Below are 21312 nucleotides of genomic sequence, written 5' to 3'. Positions count from 1 at the left end.
TTTCCACATGCCCCTGAGCTATCACAACAACACTGATGATTCTGCTATCTTGGGCAAGTATCACGTTTTTCCCAGGTGCAAAAATACGATGCTTTTGAGTGTTGGGCAAATGTGATATCCCTGAATACAAGCATAAACTTGTCGGAAGAGGCATGGGCTGGAAAAAAACAAATGAAATTCCGGTGCTCGTCTGTGTAAAATTCTGCATTTGCAAAGGTAAAAATAAATAAATATACAGGTTGCCTGCTGTGGGGCAGGTTTAAGGTCCTGATTACGACCCTGATGTGGAAGATGTACCCTGTGGCTTTCAGAACCATGAATTTTTGCACCTTCTTTTAATGGTTGTAGATGTTTTTTTTAAAAAAATTGTCAGAGCGAATGCCCTGCTGTTAAAGTGTGAAGGAGAAGAGGAGACTGAACATTATCCGACATATATTTAGCTGAAGCCATGACCTCCCACTAATGGAAGCATACCGATGCTTCTGTTGGCTTCTGTGTTTTTCCTGCAGTCAAGCTGATCTCTGCAAACCTGCATATCGAGCCCCAAAGCCCTCCTAATTTGTACCACTCATGGAGATGCCATCCGCAAGCAAGCGGACAGTGAGGTGGGATGTAAAAGGCTTTTTATGTTCAGCAGCAAGACCTCAGGCGCTATTGATTGCGGAAAGGAAAGGTATCATCGCATCCCCCACTGTTTATAATGTGGCTCATCAGACACCGAGTTAAGTGCTAGCGACACCCCGGCGGGCTTCACAAAGTCACATTGAGAGTCGCTTCATCATCGCAGTTGAGATTTTGTAGTCAGCCCTTCCTTCCTTCCTTCCTTCCTTCCTTCCTTCCTTCCTTCCTTCCTTCCTTCCTTCCTTCCGCCGCCTCATTCCTCACTCGATTCAGATGGGTCCTTGTGTGCTCTTGTCGGTGCTTACAATGTAACTGCAGGGCAATCTCTGTGAAAAGGCCCATTTCTCAATATTCCACCATGATATTTATGCATTTTGGAGGGTTGCCAACATTTCCGCTAGCCTCAGTAGCTGTGCCTTGAAGATCTTGGCTGGCTTACATTCGCTGGTGGTGCTTATCTGTCTGCTGGGGAAAGGTTTTGCTTGCAGATTAAGCAACCGCTGGAGCAGACCAGACCATTTGGGCAGTCAGTTGGCAACCCAAGAAATGCAGTTTATTTTTAAGGGCAACACTCTCCCCTCTCACTGTCACTATTTTGTGGGAGGAAATCAAGCACTTACTGGAAATTTTGGTTAGTGCAATTAAAATCAGTGAAAGGGCTCTGTCACACTAACACAACCAATCCACTTTTTTGAAAAAATGAAGCACACAGACGTTATGTGGTTAGTAACTGTGACATTAACATAGGAAAGTGCTGGAGGTGAATTAGTTAAACAAGTTACCCAATCAGAACCCAGGGGGGTGGAGTCAGAGTGACTATAAAACCAGCTCTGGGAGGGGCAAAAGGGGCGTTCGTTGGGAGTTGGGTGGTTGGTTGGAGTGGGAGTGAATTGGGATAGAGTCTGTGGGCAGGTTGAGTTAGGGTAGCGAAATAAGCTGAGTCAGGAACAATTAGGGGCTAGGAAGACAAGTAAATATCTGAGAGGTGGTTTAGTGAGGGAGAGCAGGTAGTAGAAGTTATAGGTCTGGATAGGCATGAATGTAATTGACCAATACCATTTATGAAACCACACACTTGTTAAATTGCAATAAATAAACAGAAGTTCATGTTCCAATTTAACCCTGACTGGACTCAGTATTGTACCAGGTAGGGCCTGGGTGGTGGCAGCGAGAAATAAAGTGGTGGCACAGGGATCAATATACTGTACGGTGAAACGTCCGGGGACCCTGTGTGATTGCCACAGTAACGTTATGGGGGAAATGCACTGGAATGTTTGGGGCAAATCAGGATGAATGCAGGATGTCACATAATCTCCTCACAAAGAAAGCAGATAAAGACCAGGCATAGTCTAACCTCTGCATAGGCTTTGTGTGACCAAGTCAAGATGAATTCTCAACAAACTGGTCATCTAGAGCAGTGTTCCCCAACCTTGGGCCTCCAGCTGTTTTTGGACTACAATTCCCATCATCCTTGACCACTGGTCTGGCTAGCGAGGGATGATGGGAGTTGTAGTCCAAAAACAGCTGGAGGCCCAAGGTTGGGGAACACTGATCTAGAGAATCCCTAAATACTGCATTTGTTCCATCATGGAAGTCTAAGCTGTGTAACTGGAGTACCCAGGCCATCTTTCATCTAGGCAACGACCAGACCGGATCTGCTTAGCTTCAGTAAGCTTGCTAAATCGTGCCTTCAAACTATTCTCTGGGCTGTCATTGTATTCTAGTGTGACCCTGAAAACAAGGTGGGGCTATGCAAATAGGAACAGTCTCGATCTGTAACTAGTAAGGTGTCACAGAGTGAGCCAGTCAGTTAATCACACAGTTTGAACTTGGAGTTAACTCTTTATTAGCAAAAACAAACCTAGACAGCATCTTAAAAAGCAGAGACATCACCTTGCCAACAAAGGCCTGTATAGTTAAAGCTATGGTTTTCCCAGTAGTGATGTATGGAAGTGAGAGCTGGACCATAAAGAAGGCTGATCGGCGAAGAATTGATGCTTTTGAATTAAGGTGCTGGAGGAGACTCTTGAGAGTCCCATGGACTGCAAGAAGATCAGACCTATCCATTCTGAAGGATATCAGCCCTGAGTGCTCACTGGAAGGACAGATCCTGAAGCTGAGGCTCCAAGACTTTGGCCACCTCATGAGAAGAGAAGACTCTCTGGAAAAGACCCTGATGTCGGGAAAGTTGGAGGGCACGAGGAGAAGGGGACGACAGAGGACGAGATGGTTAGACAGTGTTCTTGAAGCTACCAGCATGAGTTTGACCAAACTGCAGGAGGCAGTGGAAGACAGAAGTGCCTGGCGTGCTCTGTTCCATGGGGTCAGGAAGAGTCGGACACGACTAAATGACTAAACAACAACAACAAGCAAAAACATGGCAACCCCATCTGGAACTGGTCACCTCCCAGAAGCTGTTCAACACCATCAGCCCCATCCAGTATGGCCAAGGGTCAGGGTTGATGGGAATGCCAACCAGTGACACTTGGAGGATGACAAGTTCTCCACCACTGATCGGGCCCAGTACTGCCTGTTCTGACTGACTGGCAGTGAACATAGGAAGCTGTCTTACACTGAATCAGAAGATGGATCCATCTAGCACAGTATTGTTCAGTGGTTCTTCAGGAATTCAGGCAGGATCCTCTTCCAAGCCCAGCTGGAGGTGTCGGAGACTCAACACAGAATGTGATCTACCTTTGAGCTATGACCCTTCCAGTAATATGATATGGCTGTGACTTTCCAGTAATATGATACGAGGCCTTTTATTTCATGTGCTACCTGATCTTTTTAGCTGAAGACACTAGGGACAGAACCTGTGACTACCGTTGAAAGATGGCCCCTTCTGATAAACTTACTTGTAAACTACTCTCTCTTTTTGTATGTAAGGCAGCTTATGTAAAACAATTCAAAACAGTGTTTGAAATGAGAATATTTATATGGCAGCCCTACAGAACACATGTTGAAACGTGGACCAGTTTAGAAAAGGAGCTGCATTCCAAAACAGCTCTCCAAATTAAGCTCCGTAAAAAAGGGGATAAATTAGGAAAAAAGCAGCCTGAAATATATACTTAAAAGTTTTAAATTCCATTTAAAGACTTGCCATTCGCAATTGACAGCTCTCTCTCTCTCTCTCTCTCTCTCTCTCTCTCTCTCTCACACACACACACACACACACACACCTTTTAAACTTAGATACTTTTGGTACCCAAATTCCGAAACCCAAAATTATGTTTTGATTTCCATTGTGTTTTCATCTGCACTAGCAATCCTTCCCAAGAAATTCAACTGGCAATGGCACAAAGGGATGGAGTTGGAGGCACAGTTTTCAACCAGCCATTGTTGCTAACCTGGTGCTGGCCAGATGTTTTGAACTACAACTCCCATCAAGTTGTACTGGCTGGGGCCGATGGGAGTTGTGGTCCAAAACATCTCACATCTCACCATGCCAACAAAGGATTCTTTCGATTGTCGTTGTTTATGTTTACAGCTTTTGAGAACAATTTACCTCATTTGGTGCAATCTTCAAGGCAGAGACTCCTTCAGGGACTGCAATCTGTTTGGATGATGCTTCCTTGTTCCTGCTTCCACACATGATGAGCAAAATTGACATATCTCAAAATGGAGCACGGATGAAAGCCTTTCTGTTGGCGCCCAGGACGTGGGAGCACAGCTGGCTTTCTCTTGGCAGTATTAGTGCTGCTACGCTCAAAGTGATATAAAAGCAACAGGAGGGATGTGGTTATGATGAAGCAGTATCTTAGTGGGGGGAGAAGATAAGCCCCCCTGAAGAGACATGGGGAATAAGAAGCTGGAGACAGCTTCATCTTCAAAAGATTCCGACATCTTCAAAGGAGTCTTTTGCAGTTCTGGAGGACAGGGCAGGACAGAAGGTGTTCCTTGTAAATTTCAGTCAGATGAGACATGGAGAGAAGAGATTATGGACCATCAAAGGCAGAGAGGGTCTTTGGGAACAGGCGGAGTTATTACTGTCACCTGCCAGTGTGGTGTAGCGGTTAAGAGCGGTAGATTTGTAATCTGGTGAACCGGGTTCGCATCTCCGCCCCTCCACATGCAGCTGCTGGGTGACCTTGGGCCAGTCACACTTCTTTGAAGTCTCTCATCCTCACTCACCTCACAGAGTATTTGTTGTGGAGGAAGAAGGGAAAGGAGAATGTTAGCCGCTTTGAGACTCCTTCGGGTAGTGATAAAGTGGGATAGCATATCCAAACTCTTCTTCTTCTTCTGCCAGTCACTTGGGAAGTGCTGTGGAATGAGAAAACGGGCCAGAATTGTGCTTCCAGGCACACATATTGCATTTGGAGGGTTACATTAGAGTGATAAAGGACACAAACTTGGGTTATGGTTTTTGCCTGAAACCTATAGTGTTCTAATCAATACAGTACACATTCAGAGTGGGAGGTCAAGGCACAGCAGGTGTATTGTGTTGGAATCTTGAAAGCCCCCAATTTAGGACTCTTTGGTGAGCGGAGATTTAACATGGCAAACCATGCAGCGAAAAAGCACATCAATTTATAGGTTGTTAAAACTTTAAGATGTGCCTTTCCAGCGGATTCCAAAGTGTACCTCTTTCCTAGCCCCTCCTTCTTGCTTATTCTCCAGCAGCTGCTATGAGCTGCCCGAGGAGCAGTGGCCATGGGGAGGCAACAGGATGAGGCCACCATCACCGCCGTTGCTCAGGACAAGCGCTGGCTCATCCTCCTCGAGCTGAGCAGCAGCACTGGTGGGAAAAAGGGAATTCTGGGATAAAATCAGAAGCTGGGGTGCCTTTTGTAATTCTGGGATTGTCCCTGAAAAATCAGGATACTTGGAGGGTATGTAATTAGAAAAATATAGCCCGCCAACAGCAACACCTAGGAGAGTGTGAGCTATGTTTTAACAAGGAACAATAACAGATGCAATTGCTTGGTATTTACACTTTATTTCTTTCTCTTCCCCCTCCCCCTGTTTCTCCTTTATGTTTTGCAGCATACCTGTGTTTCTTTGTGACTGCCCTGGGAGTGACAGCAGGGGCCCATCGCCTGTGGAGTCACAGATCTTACAAAGCCAAGCTACCATTGCGGATATTCCTGGCTGTAGCAAATTCAATGGCCTTTCAGGTGAGCAACAGAGTGTTTGTTGTGGAGGAGGAAGGGAAAGGAGAATGTTAGCTGCTTTGAGAATCCTTAGGGTAGTGATAAAGCGGGATATCAAATCCCTCTAGCAGCTACTGCCCATGCATGCCTACAATTTCATTTCTCCACTGATGACAGGCTGCTCAATGGGTGTAGATTCCTTTGCAACAGGAACTCCTCATTCATCCTCAAGATGAACAAAACTCTGCATGCAGACGCTTGTGTAATGGAAGCAAAGCGGTTGGTAATAGTAATAGTAATTTATTATTTGTACCCCGCCCATCTAGCTGGGTTTCCCCAGCCACTCTGGGCGGCTTCCAACGAAGATTAAAAATGCATTAAAATGTCACACATTAAAAACTTCCCTCAACAGGGCTGCCTTCAGATGTCTTCTAAATGTCAGGTAGTTGTTTATCTCTTTGATATCTGATGGGAGGGCGTTCCACAGGGCGGGTGCCACTACCGAGAAGGCCCTCTGTCTGGTTCCCTGTAGCTTAGCTCCTCGCAGTGAGGGAACTGCCAGAAGGCCCTCGGCGCTGGACCTCAGTCCAGAACGATGGGGATGGAGACGCTCCTTTAGGTATACTGGGCCGAGGCCGTTTAGGGCTTTAAAGGTCAGCACCAACACCTTGAATTGTGCTTGGAAACATACTGGGAGCCAATGCAGGTCTCTCAGGACCGCTGTTGTATGGTCTTGGTGGCTGCTCCCAGTCACCAGTCTAGCTGCTGCATTCTGGATTAGTTGTAGTTTCCGGGTCACCTTCAAAGGTAGCCCCACGTAGAGCGCATTGCAGTAGTCCAAGTGGGAGTTAACTAGAGCTAGGGTTGGTGCAATGCAGAGGGGATTTTATCACATCAGGCCTGTAATCCATCTAGTTCAACATGGTCTCAACTAACTGGCACTCCACTCTCCAGGTTTTCAGACAGGGATCTCTTCCTGCCCTACCTGGAGATGATGGGGACTGAACCTTCTTCATACAAGACAGATGCTCTGTCCCTGAGCCACAGCCATTCCCCATAACATAGGCTCCAGCATTCTGCTGATAAAAATCAGGACATGGGCCTCGTGCCAGCTTACCAAAGCCCGGGAAGCTTCTGCCCAGCTTAGGAAAGGAGGTACAATGCTCTGACAGGGAGCAAAAGCTGGGCAAGTGTTTTACGAGCTTTGGGAAGGAGGCAGGAGGGCTCCAGGATCTTGCCAGAGCCTCACGCCTCCTTCCCAAAGGTTGGGATGCTCTCCTTCACAATGTGTCAGACATCAGGGAATTGAATTGCCCCTGGTGGCAATAAATAAGCAGATCCAACGAAAGGAGCATTCTTACCCAATAAGGTCTTTAATGATCACAGTAAGAGACAAAGGAATGCATCTCTCTCTTAAAAAAATGGCGTTGCTCCCAGTAAAAGGTTTACCCCCTCCGTCCCCATTAAACTATGTCACTCCTATGTTGGGTAATCTGAGCTTGTTGCCATTGCGCTTTCTGTTCTTCACATTTTCCAAGCCCTTCTCGTCTTGGGCGAAGGGGTGTGTGTGTCAGGAATGCTGTCCAAGGACACTGAATCTCCCCGCTCTCACTCTCTTCACGTTTCATCTTCTAGCTGTTCCTTGCCCAATATTTTCCCCTCTGGACTATGCCCCTCTGCAAACCACTGTTCTACATCATTACTATCCTCCTGCCCTTGGGAAGGTTCAGAAAAAGGGCAGGGCGGTTCCCACCATTCCTCCTCAGTCCAGTCCCTGACACAATGCCACTGCAGGAGCTGCTTCCATGGCCCCTGTCCGCAGGCGGCATGAAATCAGGGCACCCCAGGACAAAGGCAGAGCCTGGGCACCTTTTAATAAAAGTGTGGCTGTCCAAGTTTAAATTGGGGCACTTGGAAGGTATGCCAAAGGGAAGGGGTTGTTTGAAATGGAGCGATGATGGAGGGGCCCTGCACTTACTACATTTCTTCTGAAAATCACTCTTCCCCATCAATTTCATTACATTTTTTTATTTCACTTTTAATTTGTATACTGCCTCTCTGAATTGCTATACACAAGGCAGTTTGCAAACTGAAGGAACAATAAAGGTTGCACACCTTATAGCAATCTGATATAATACAAAAATGTAATAATAAACAAAGCTTTAAAATAAGCAACTTGTATCAGATAAAGCAATGTTCAACAATCCATTAGAATATAATAGCACTCGGATCCTGAATGCCTTGTGAGTCGAACGTTTTGGCTCCTGAACACTGCAAAACCCAGAAGTGAGCGTTCCTGTTTGCGAACGTTCTTGGGGACCCGAATGTCCGACGCGGGTTCCACAACTTTCGATTGCCTGCAGAAGCTTCCTGCAGCCAATAGGAAGCCGTGCTTTGGTTTCCAAATGTTTTGGAACTCGAACAGACTTCTGGAACGAGTTCCATTAGACTTCCGAGGTATAACTGTACACAATAAAATTAAATGCCAGCAAATAATAATTAAACAGAAGTTCACTCTTAAACAATTACAATACATAATTTCTAAACTATACAGTGGTACCTCGGGTTAAGAACTTAATTCGTTCCGGAGGTCTCTTCTTAACCTGAAACTGTTCTTAACCTGAGGTACCACTTTAGCTAATGGGGCCTCCTGCTGCTGCCCCCGCACAATTTTTGTTCTCATCCTGAAGCAAAGTTCTTAACCTGAGGTACTATTTCTGGGTTAGCGGAGTCTGTAACCTGAAGTGTCTGTAACCTGAAGTGTCTGTAACCCGAGGTACCACTGTAATCAGTAAAAATAGCCCCTCGCTCTCTACCTAAAAGGAATGGCTGAACTGGGGTGGGGGGAAGCGAGCCACTCTGTCTGATATCATTTGACACAAATAGTTGTTGTTTTTCCTGCTATGGCGAACTGTGCTTGTGTTTGAAACTATGTGCCTGTGATGCCAAACTCAAATCGCTTAAACCCTCCTGCTGTCCCCCATGCAGAACGATATTTTCGAATGGGCCCGAGACCACCGAGTCCACCACAAGTACTCGGAGACGGATGCCGACCCCCACAATGCCCAGCGCGGCTTTTTCTTCGCCCACATTGGCTGGCTCTTTGTCCGGAAGCATCGAGATGTCATAGAGAAAGGAAGGAAGCTGGACTTCAGTGACCTGCTGGACGACCCTGTTGTCATGTTTCAAAGAAAGTGAGTGAAACAGGAGGACAGGGGGAAAATGCCTTGGTACTCAGACATTTCAGCTCTCGAACTCCGCAAACCCAGAAGTGAGTGTTCCTGTTTGCGAACATTCTTTGGAACCCGAATGTCCGACGGGGCTTCCGTGACTTCCGATTGGCTGCAGGAGCTTCCTGCAGCCAATCAGAAGCTGTGCCTTAGTTTCTGAACATTTTGGAAGTCGAACGGACTTCCGAAACGGATTCTGTTTGACTTCCAAGGTACGACTGTACACACATTGAAGTTAACAGACATTGCAAAATTTAGTTCATTCAGAAGAAGAATCTTTATTTGCATCAGCCACTAGCCATAGCAGTAAAATAAAATAAAATGTACTGAAGATAGAGGTAAAAACTTAACTATATAAAATACAGTTGGGGGGTTTACATCGATAATCAAATAACAGATCTTATTCTAATTGCCCCCGCTAAAAACCTTGCAGTTTTTGCTGTCCCCTGATCATCTTGTTCTGCTAAAAGAAAGGACACAGTAGCAATGGCTGGGCAACCCGGCATGGACAATAATAGAGGGGTAATAACCTCAAATCTTTATAAAGAGTGCAAGCCAGAAGTACATGAGCCACTGACTCAATACTGCCATCTCCACAGGAAAATAACCGTTTTTTCCAGTGGAATTTATTGAAATCGACCCTCAAGTACAGCTGAGGACAGTATATTCAATCTTGCGAAAGTGAAAGCGCATCTGTATTTTGGAATTGTTAAATTTTGCAAATAGGGTGCCAAAGTGTCAAAATGACCAGGTGGAGAAGAATCATAGCATGGACAAAATTTCCTTATTTTGGCCAGATTATTCTGTTGCTCGATATCATATAGGCTCTGTTGAATTAAATCATTTGCTTTACTGAAGCCTAGTGTTAATAACTGTGGTGGTGATAAACCAGAAAAGTAAAGCTTTTGGGTGACAATTTTAGTCCAAGTACTCTCATGACAAATCTTGAGATAGTAGGGGTAGTAGACCAGCAGATCAGTTCATTCATTTTAGCAGGTCAATGAGTAGGGCTGCCATATGCCCAGAATTTCCCGAAAATAGTGTCCCAAAAAGGCTCAACGGAATTTCACTTTTTGAAATATGGCAACCATATCTATGAGTGAAACTTAGTTAGCCACAACCCAGACACTGAAACTGTTCAATGTTGTTTCTGGTTAAGTTTTACTCAGATTAACCCACTGAAAAAATGTCTGCTGATTTCAGTGGGTCTGCGTCAAGTAGGCCTATAGCATTGGCAACAACCCTTAGCATTTAACAGCCTTGACGGAACCAATAGAATCATAGAATCATAGAGTTGGAAGAGACCACAAGGGCCATCGAGTCCAACCCCCTGCCAAGCAGGAAACACCATCAGAGCACTCCTGACATATGGTTGTCAAGCCTCTGCTTAAAGACCTCCAAAGTAGGAGACTCCACCACACTCCTTGGCAGCAAATTCCACTGTCGAACAGCTCTTACTGTCAGGAAGTTCTTCCTAATGTTTAGGTGGAATCTTCTTTCTTGTAGTTTGGATCCATTGCTCCGTGTCCGCTTCTCCGGAGCAGCAGAAAACAACCTTTCTCCCTCCTCTATGTGACATCCTTTTATATATTTGAACATGGCTATCATATCACCCCTTAACCTCCTCTTCTCCAGGCTAAACATGCCCAGCTCCCTTAGCCGTTCCTCATAAGGCATCGTTTCCAGGCCTTTGACCATTTTGGTTGCCCTCCTCTGGACACGTTCCAGTTTGTCAGTGTCCTTCTTGAACTGTGGTGCCCAGAACTGGACACAGTACTCCAGGTGTGGTCTGACCAGAGCAGAATACAGTGGCACTATTACTTCCCTTGATCTAGATGCTATACTCCTATTGATGCAGCCCAGAATTGCATTGGCTTTTTTAGCTGCTGCGTCACACTGTTGGCTCATGTCAAGTTTGTGGTCAACCAAGACTCCTAGATCCTTTTCACATGTACTGCTCTCAAGCCAGGTGTCACCCATCTTGTATTTGTGCCTCTCATTTTTTTTGCCCAAGTGCAATACTTTACATTTCTCCCTGTTAAAATTCATCTTGTTTATTTTTGCCCAGTTCTCTAATCTGTCAAGGTCGTTTTGAAGTGTGATCCTGTCCTCTGGGGTGTTAGCCACCCCTCCCAGTTTGGTGTCATCTGCAAATTTGATCAGGATGCCCTTGAGTCCATCATCCAAGTCGTTGATAAAGATGTTGAATAAGACCGGGCCCAAGACGGAACCCTGTGGCACCCCACTAGTCACTCTTCTCCAGGATGAAGAGGAACCACTGATGAGCACCCTTTGGGTTCGGTCAGTCAGCCAGTTACAAATCCACTGAGTGGTAGCATAGTCAAGACCGCATTTTACCAGCTTCTTTACAAGAATATCATGGGGCACCTTGTCAAATGCCTTGCTGAAATCAAGGTAGGCTACATCCACTGCGTTCCCTTCATCTACCAGGCTTGTAATTCTGTCAAAAAACGAGATCAGGTTAGTCTGACATGACTTATTTTTCAGAAATCTATGCTGACTATTGGTGATCACAGCATTCCTTTCTAGGTGCTCACAGACTGTTTGCTTAATGATCTGCTCCAGAATCTTCCCTGCTATTGATGTCAGACTGACTGGGCGGTAATTATTTGGGTCCTCTCTTTCCCCCTTTTTGAAAATAGGGACCACATTTGCCCTCCTCCAATACAACCACCTCTGCTTCGCTAAGGGCTTGTACAGTTGCACAGATTATTATTTTTGTCAGAAATGCAGATCTGCAAGGGCAAGGTATTATGTGACCTGAGCCTGCAAATGTGATTTGTGTGATGATTATGATGCGCTGCTGACTTTACTGTGGGTTTTACATGGAGCATTTGGCTGGCGAGCTAACAGCCCAACCCTAACTTCAAGAGATGGGGCATGCCAGACTAGGATGCACAAATCTTTCAGGATAAGGGTTCGAGGTCACCAGTAGAGCATCTGCTTTGCATACAGAATGTCCCAGGGTTCAATTCTCAACATCTCCAGGTGGATCTGGAAATCTCCCTTGTCCGAAACCCCTGAGAGCCACTGCAAGTCTCTGTAAACAGTAGTTCCCAAATATGGGGCGGGACAGATAAAAATGCATTCTTCAGAACAGCAGTTTCCTCCAGTAAGGAAGACAATAGCACAATAAAATTCAAAACAGTAACAATTTTATATGGCAACCGACCCTGTGGTCTGCAGATGAAGGGTGGTGCATAAATTTAATTGAGAAATGAAAATTTGTTGCACATTTATTCAAAATTCAGTTTTTGTTGTTGTTTAGTCGTTTAGTCGTATCCGACTCTTCGTGACGCCCTGGACCAGAGCACGCCAGGCACTCCTGTCTTCCACTGCCTCCCGCAGCTTGGTCAGGCTCATGCTGCTAGCTTCGAGAACACTGTCCAACCATCTTGTCCTCTGTCTTCCCCTTCTCCTTGTGCCCTCCATCTTTCCCAACATCAGGGTCTTTTCCGGGGAGTCTTCTCTTCTCATGAGGTGACCAAAGTATTGGAGCCTCAGCTTCAGGATCTATCCTTCCAGTGAAAGGACAGATCTAGAAAGGCTTAAAGAAATTCATTGGGGAGTTGAGCACTTGTGAGCCTTTCTGCTGCAGAATTACTTTTCCTTTCCTTTTTCTTTTTGGCAATGCACTCTAAGCATTTGCATTCATGAGGAAGGAATCTGCCCTCATTGACACTAATTCTGGCAAATGACAATCACTCCACGTGATGTTGCTCTGCACAAATCTGCAGAAATTCTGGGACTGCAACGAAGCCCATTTCAAATGGCTGCGTGCAGCAAACAGCATTTTGGAGAGACACAAAGGTTCTGCGGTTGTTTGGGTTGCAGGGAGTGGGGTCAGTGGGAGGAACACGCATGGGAAGTGAAGTCTGTTGTTGGACATCTCCTAATACAGCCTTTGCCGACCAACCTGCTGTCTGGCACTGATAGGAGATGACTGCATGCTGATGGGATTTGTAGTCCAAGATTTCTGGCAAAGGTTCTATATGGGTTTAGCTGTCATGGACTGGTTGGACACAGAGGAATGGTGGGGGAAACCAGATGGGGGAACCACCAAGGGATTCAACAGCATTAGGCGCCATACGAAAACGTTTCTCTTTAACTAGTCCTTTGGCTGGTTAACATTCTAGGTAAAGGTAAAGGGGACCCCTGACCATTAGGTCCAGTTGTGGCCAACTCTGGGGTTGCGGTGCTCATCTCGCTTTATTGGCCGAGGGAGCTGGCGTACAGCTTCCGGATCATGTGGCCAGCATGACTAAGCCGCTTCTGGTGAACCAGAGCAGCGCACGGAAACACCGTTTACCTTCCCACCGGAGTGGTACCTATTTATCTACTTGTAATTTGCCGTGCTTTCGAACTGCTAGGTTGGCAGGAGCAGGGACTGAGCAACGGGAGCTCACCCCGTCACAGGGATTTGAACCGCCGACCTTCTGATCGGCAAGTCCTAGGCTCTGTGGTTTAACCCACAGCGCCACCCGCGTCCCTGGTTAACATTCTATGTCATTGTAAATGCGTTTGTGGGGGTTCTAGGTTTGTTTTTGTTCTTGTTTTTATGATGTATTTTGTGATCTCAGTTTGTATTTTTATGTTGTGAAGCACCCTGTGATCTTTGGATGAGCAGTGGTATACAAATTCAATAAATAATAATGGTCATAATAATATTCATCACTGAAGCAAATGAATGGATGTGAAGTGGGTATTAAAAGTGAGAACGTCATGAATCCAACTGGGCAAACCACTGCAAACTCTCCAGAGAACTTGGCTGATGGGTCGAATATAAACATTTTCCTGCCCACTTCACCCATGGAATTTATAAACTTCAGTGGTTTTTATGCAGGAGGGTAGGAATCAAAACAGCAATTGGAATCAGAATTTTCAGAATCTGGATATTGGTTGCCATATAGAACCAAAGAATTGTAGAGCTGGGTGGGATTCCAAGGATTTTCTGGGCCAACCCCCTGCAATGCAGTAATAATAAAAATAAAATAACATTTGACAGCCTTTCCCAGGATTTTCATGCAGGTTTCTCTTGAGACAAAAAGTAAGTTTGTCTCCCATTATTTGGCTTTACACTAAATGTATACTGCAGTCTATGGTTTACTAATTTGGCTTCTGTTACCTTCTGTTCTCACTTGTCTGACTTGGCCTTCAGCAGCGTAGACCTTTTCCCCTTGTGCAATGCAGCCATAGACCTGTCACTGCTTTCCTTTCTCCGCAGGCACTATAAGGCTTCGGTCGTGCTGATGTGTTTCGTCATTCCTACTATTGTGCCTTGGTACTTCTGGGGGGAGAGCTTGTGGAATTCGTACTTCCTTGCTTCAGTTCTGCGTTACACCATCTCTCTCAATGTTTCTTGGCTGGTCAATAGCGCTGCTCACATGTATGGCAATCGGCCGTACAACAAGAACATCAATCCTCGGCAGAACCCCTTTGTCACCATAGGAGCTATTGGTGAGTACCAAAAACAGTCTCCAGAGGCATTTGGAACAGGGATGGAGAACCTGTAGCCCTCCAGATGTTGTGGGACTCCATCAGCCCCAGCAAGCATTCCTAGTGGTAAGGGATGGTGGGAATTGCCCTCCAACAACATCTAGAAAGCCACAGGTTCCTTCCTCACCCCTGATTTGTAATGATGGCATTTGGTTTGCTTTCTTCCAAACTTCTCTAGAAGTTACTGTTAAGTTGATTAAGCAACTATATGAACACCTTACTTTATGGTGAACTTGTTTCCTTCTCCCAAGACAGTTTTTTGGGTGGTTTTGTTTGAGGGCCTTCAGAGATTCAGGTTCCAGACCTGACTGTTTTCACCGTGTTTCATGGCTTACTGGGAATTGCAAAGGCAATGGGGAGCTCTGTCCCCATTAGTACTGGCTCCACAACCATTTCAGGAGGTGGATGAAATACAGCTGCCTTCAAATGTTACCCTAATGTCTGGAGCATGGAGACTGCAGAATGCCAGTTTGGTTAAGATGGGGCTGACTGGGTTACTGCACTGCTAAACCATTGCACGATACTGTTGGGATACTGCCAGGGAGATATAGTCCATCATGGCCCCAAGCCGTGTGCCGGACGTCTGTCGATCTCCCGTAGTCACGCAGATTCAGCAATTAGCGACACGAGTTTCCTGGAAATACCTTGCCACATTCCAGGGCTCATGCACATTCTATCAGCAGATAAAGCACAGCCAAAAGTTGCACTGCAGAAGAGCATTATTTACAAGCTTTATTCAGTGTTAATCAGAACAAAGAGAGACATGACTGTCCTGCGTCAGAGTCTCCGACAGACTGAGAAACGAAAGCAATAGCAAAACATAAACATCCTGTGAACAGGAAATACGCAGGCTGTGACACAAACATCCTGCTCCCTTTTAAGGTGGAACGGAAATATCCTAACAGATACCACTATCTAATGCTAGATTTAGAAACTCAGCTATTAATCTAGCATTAGATAGTGGTATCGTGCAATGGTTTAGCACTGCAGTAATCCATCCAGCCAGTAGAGCTCCATCTTAACCAGACTGGCATTCTGCAGTCTCCACGCTTAGAGACAGTTGGATGGCACCTTGCCCGCCTCCTTCTGGCAACTTCTGCAGCCAAACATATTGCTCTGCTTTCCTTTGGACCACATCTGTGAGTCTTGTCATCTGGGCATCCCAGGTCTTCCAAACACACTGCCCAGGCTTGCACCCCAGAGAGGTCACTTTGGTACCACTAACGCAGCAAAAACAACATATGAGGCAGCAGCTATGAGTTATTGTGATTCTCCAGCAATTTGGCTTCACCCCCAGAAGCGGACTCCATTGTCCTTCGATACCGATGTATGCCAGCAAATGCAGATGCACTCTGGTGCCCGTTATGCCCCTTAATTTATTCTTGCAGTGCTACTGGACTCAATAGCACCAGCAGTCCTCCCAATGGTTCATTCAGCTGCACATTCTATCGAGCCAAATCTGCCACCACCAGCCAACAAATGCCCTTGCTGGAGTTTATGTAGGCCAGGCCCTACATTAAGAGAATGAAGGGATATAAATCAGAAATGCAAAATGGCAGCATCCAGAAGCCACTGGGGATGCGGCGCTGTCTTTGTGCACACACTGTCTCGGATCTCAAGGTCACAGATGCAACGGGAAGGTCACTGGAATTAACGGCTTGTGACCATGAAAGGCAACAAAGATCCTTGGCGCCTTAAAAGACGATTGCGGCATAAGCTTTCATTTCACTTGGACTGAAATAAAGACTCACAGTGGTTGTATTGGTCTCTTTCCACCCCATAATAGAATAAAAAGCAAAGGCAGGAGGCAGGGGAGGGAAGTGAATGAGACTGCTGTTGCTGATCTTCCTGTCTTGGGAATGATTTATAAGGAGAATGGATCAATGAAGCTTCTCTGCTGCATGACCCAAGAGTGATTCAGGACAGAGCTAGTTTTTGGGGTGAGGGTCCAGACCTGCTGACAGGCTGGGTCTCAACTGAAGAGCTGAAAAGTGAGGCGGATCCAATTTGGATCTGGGGAAGAAGAAGAAGAAGAAGAAGAAGAAGAAGAAGAAGAAGAAGAAGAAGAAGAAGTAGTAGTAGTAGTAGTTTGGATTTGATATCCCGCTTTATCACTACCCGAAGGAGTCTCAAAGTGGCTAACATTCTCCTTTCCCTTCCTCCCCCACAACAAACACTCTGTGAGGTGAGTGGGGCTGAGAGACTTCATAGAAGTGTGACTAGCCCAAGGTCACCCAGCAGCTGCATGTGGAGGAGCGGAGACGCGAACCTGGTTCACCAGATTACGAGTCTGCCGCTCTTAACCACTACGCCACACTGGCTGAAGGTGGATGTAGCTTTCAGGGGGCAAGGAATGGTTAGGAGAAGAGTTAAGCCCTCTTTTCTTGCCCACCACTTCTTTTCTTCAAATAAAGGTATCTTTTATCCATCCCACCCTCTTCCTGCTTACAGGTGATCTAGGTCTCCACTCATCCGAGTTTTGTCTCACTGCCTTTCTGGCAGCACTCATTTTTGCTACTGCCCCCAAGACAGCTCAAATTGTTTTGAAATGCCAGGTACCGCTTCTAATAATAATTCTACCCTTGCTCTCAATTACCGATCACGTCTCATACTTCCCCCCTTTGTCTGAGTTCATTCAGCCCTCTTGGCAGACGCTGATAAAAACAGCAATTAGCTGTCTATTCATTTAAGCCGGATACGGTGCTATTATCTTCCTTTCCCTTCTATCCTCAGTCCATAAAAAGACATCGCTCTTATAAGGTCAGTCCAGAATAAGGAATTACTCGCTTACAATTTGATGGTGGCTGAAGTTGGCTGATCTGGCATTTGTCACCGAAAATTGGATGGATGAGCTGGGTGGGCCACGTGGTGTGACCTAGTTTTGTCCCTCAGGTATGGCATCAACACAGGCTGGACTTGTCATGGGGCAGGTGAGACATAGGCAGAGTGCCAGGGACCAGGCAGAGGAAGAGGAATTTTGGAGACCACCTCCCCATCCTGACCCTTCCAGGGAGGAGGAAGAGGAAAACGGTATAGATTTACAACAGTGGTTTGTGGGCGGTCACAGCTCAGAGGCTGTGCTCAGAAACGTACTGGGAGCCAGTATAGATCCTTCAGGACCAGTGTTATTTGGTCCTGGTGGCTGCTCCCATTCACCAGTCTAGCTGCCACATTCTGGATTAGTTGTAGTTTCCAAGTCATCTTCAAAGGTAGCCCCACATAGAGCGCTTTGCAGTAGTCTAAGCGAGAGATAACCAGACCATGTACCACTCTGGAGAGACAGTGTGCAGGCAGGTAGGGTCTCAGCTGACATACCAGGTGGAGTTGGGTCTGACTTAGCACATCACTGAGCTATGGCAAGACATAACCTCAATCTGGCTTTTACAACAGGGTGTTGGTGTTGGGAGAGGTTTCTGTTGGCTTGCTGTCCTGGACCAAACATTTCCTAGTGGAGTTCAGTTTGACAATAGCAGTTCCCCCCCTACAGGGATGGAGGACCCATTACAATGGTCTGCTCCCAGAGGCTTATGGAATTCAAGGGATTCCTGAATGTCCCAAGGACTTTTCAGTTGGCATGTTGACACTGCGAAATGGTGAGATGGAAAAGGTCACCAGCATAATCACTCCTGATTTCCCTCTCTCGTGTGGCAGATCCCAGATGGCCCCCTGGTTCTCAGGGGACCTCTGGGGAATGATGCAGACGAGACAACAGCAAAAGTGCAAAAGATTCAAGTTTTGTGAAGAAGACAACCAATCACAGGTGAGAGGACACTGAAGACTGCAAATAAAGCTTACTTCTCCACCACCTCTACCAAAGCAGTGCTTTTCCAATAGGTTGTGGTGAATGGGCTATTAAAAGCTACATTTTGGAACCCTTCTGTTGTAGGGCACTTTGATGGTTTTCCTGCTGAACTTAATACCGCGCTAATATTGTTCTGGAATAGGCATCCAAAGCACTTTTGAGTCGGTTGGTTTGGGATCAGTTTCAGCTGTTGCAGCCAAGCTGGTGCCACACATGAGGCTGAGAGGGGAGTCTTGCTGTCTGGGCAGCTCAGGACCTCAATACACACTGCCCAGGCTGGTACCCTGGGGAGATCACTTCCGTGCTGCCAACAAAGCAGTTTGAGTTCACCCCTGGAGGCAGACTCCATTGTCTCTCAAAACAGACAGATGACAATAAACCCAACAATGTGAACAAGAGGAAGATATTCATTCTACTGTGTGTAGACCTGGCCCTTAACCATCATGGCTTGCAAGAGCTACCTGGGGATGGGGGATCCACTAGGTGGGTCCAGGATGTAGTAGATACTGCATTTTAAGATGGAGTAGTTCCTTTCTAATTATTATGAAACCAGCAATGTCTACTTACTATTGTCAAAATGTTGAAAACCATGGATGTTTCTGCAATGAACTGTTTTCTAGCACACATTGAAGGTCCACTCTTATTTTGCTTCTGATCATTGGGGTTACCACCCACTTCTTTTTCTTCTCTACCTTTTGACCCCACTCTCTGTCCCTTCTGGGTTCTGTTTTCCAGGCGAAGGCTTCCACAATTACCACCACACCTTTCCGTTTGATTATTCAGCTAGCGAGCTTGGCTTGAACTTCAACCCAACCACGTGGTTCATTGACTTCATGTTTTGGTTGGGCTTGGTCACCGAGAGGAAGCAGGCTCCGAGGGAGATGATCCAAGCTTGCAAAGAGAGGGCTGGAGATGGCAGTTTTTGAGAAACAAAATATGTCTCTGAACATTGATGCTGCTGTATGTGTTGTTTGTATGTTTCTTCATTGGAGTGGAGGGTCTCCTTACCCCCAATCTTCCCCTTAGGATGGAAGTAGTATTTTTCATTGATCATAGGCCAAATTAAAATCCTGGGTTAATTCCATCCTACTTTAATGCAGTGGTTTTTAAACTTCCTATTGTAAGGCAACACTTTACACATTAACACATCATCTTCCAAGAAAGTCCTAAATGCTGCAGAGGATTCCAGGGCAAGCAGACTTTCAGACCTTGATTTGCAAATTTAGCTTGTTTCGTGCATTTCAAGTGCACCGGCTGTGAATGCTACTGTTTATGTACCCAAAACAGCACCTCCCTTGCAAAAGAAGGAGGTAGATTTGGAGGAATCCTGAGGTCTGCAGCATTTTATTTAAGGGAGAAGCTTCCCCATACAGCCCGGTGGCGACTGAGCACGCTCAATGGCCTTGGAATGCCTTTTGAGTGACGGAGCATATAAATTGGGGTGAGAAATGGAATGGAGTGGCTGGAATCCACACTGCAACGTTATTGTCCAGGTTCCAGAAGCCCAAGTATCAATGTGCATCTGATTTACTGAACAGATCAGTTTCTTACATAAACTCTAAAACTGGCCAGCAGACATGATTGAAGGTGGTTGCCAATACATATTCATATTTTACAGGCAACGAAGAGATAAGCTATTAGTGCAAGGCCAGACACAGCAGAATCCCTTGCACTCTTAAGCATAAAGTCTCTTTGGTTGGGGACCAAAGATGGATCTTTGCACGGAATTGTTTTAGTTGTCGCTATTTATCGAATGACTGGGAGTCAGAAATCCTTGGATATGTTATTGCATATCACTCAGAGATCTAAGCAGTAGATCTTCACTTAAGTATGCTTTCAGCTGAAACAAGTCTCTGGCCTTCTGAGCCTCCACATTGCTCTTTGTGGATTGAAAAGGTGCCCAAATATGACCACATCCATTAGTGGCTGGTCCAGTGGGTCAGAGCTGCACAGCTGCCCTCAGGTCACAGATGATGCTACAGCTTACCTGGACAAGGGTGGGGTGAAGTGAGCTTGAGAGTGATGCTAACACTCTCCTATAGCTGTACATTGCAGCAGAAGATCAGTACTGGTCCTCATCTTTGTCCTCATCTTCACTATCCATTCAAAGCAGTATTGTACTACTTTTACACCTGTGGCTTCTCCCAAGAATCCTGGGCAGCTCCTGTTCCCCTCCCAGAGCTCCAGCAATCAGTCCCTGATCCAAGGGAACTCTGGCAATTGTAGCTCTGAGAGCAGAATAGGGGTCCCCTAACAACAGTGGGTGGGTGGCACTGTGCTCTAAACCACAGAGCCTAGGGCTTGCTGATCAGAAGGTCGGCGGTTCGAATCCCCGCAACAGGGTGAGCTCCCATTGTTCGGTCCTTGCTCCTGCCAACCTAGCAGTTCAAAAGCATCTGAAAGTGGAAGTAAATAAATAGGTACTACTCCGGTGGGAAGGTAAACAGCGTTTCTGTGCACTGCTCTGGTTTGCCAGAAGTGGCTTAGTCATGCTGGCCACATGACTCAGAAGCTGTACGCCGGTTCCCTTGGTCAGTAAAGCGAGATGTGCACCGCAACCCCAGAGTCGTCTGCAACTGGGCTTAATGGGCAGGGGTCCCTTTACCTTTACCTTTAGCAACAATCAGCACCCTCATTAAACAACATTTCCCAGGGTTCTTTCAGGGGAAGCCACGCCTATTTAAAGCATTATGATATGGTTTTAAATGTAGAGTGAAGAAGGGGCCTCTGAATATAGCTTGTCCACCGATGTTGGCCTTCACATTGAAGAACCCTTGATAGGTCCCAGAGGGTCTTCAAGGTTCCCCAGCAGAACACAGTTTGAAAACTACTGCTTTAGTGGAATTAAATCATGGATGGATATAGCCTAAATACTTAGCTGTCTTAAGTATGGTGTTTCGGAAAGTTACATATTATTTAATATTATAGTTAAATGTAGTAGATCTTTTGACTTGACTGAGTTCTCATGACTACGCCCAATAAATATGGCTGCAGATTGTAATCTCTAGTGGAATGAAGGAACTGGTTGCTCTTTAAAAGCATAGTTTGC

General features: G+C 46.0%; 1 protein-coding gene and 1 long non-coding RNA gene across 2 annotated transcripts in view; one reads left to right on the top strand and one right to left on the bottom strand.

Annotated features, from left to right (window-relative positions):
- SCD5 (stearoyl-CoA desaturase 5) overlaps nucleotides 1-19963 on the top strand; it is a 43606-nt gene extending 23643 nt beyond the window's left edge. The window contains exons 2-5 of the mRNA XM_082236626.1: nucleotides 5608-5738; nucleotides 8703-8908; nucleotides 14190-14422; nucleotides 18999-19963. Coding sequence (XP_082092752.1) covers nucleotides 5608-5738; nucleotides 8703-8908; nucleotides 14190-14422; nucleotides 18999-19189 — 761 coding nt within the window. The 3' untranslated portion in view covers nucleotides 19190-19963. The remainder of the gene's footprint in view (nucleotides 1-5607; nucleotides 5739-8702; nucleotides 8909-14189; nucleotides 14423-18998) is intronic.
- Nucleotides 1-21312, bottom strand: part of LOC309540187 — a 194202-nt gene that overhangs the window by 166750 nt on the left and 6140 nt on the right. The gene's annotated exons all lie outside the window — the stretch shown is intronic.

This window comes from Podarcis vaucheri (assembly GCF_965113315.1).
Source record: "Podarcis vaucheri genome assembly, chromosome: 9".
Classification (NCBI taxonomy): domain Eukaryota; kingdom Metazoa; phylum Chordata; class Lepidosauria; order Squamata; family Lacertidae; genus Podarcis; species Podarcis vaucheri.
Note: the sequence above shows the minus strand (reverse complement) of the source record. Positions and strands in the feature narration are given on the sequence as shown.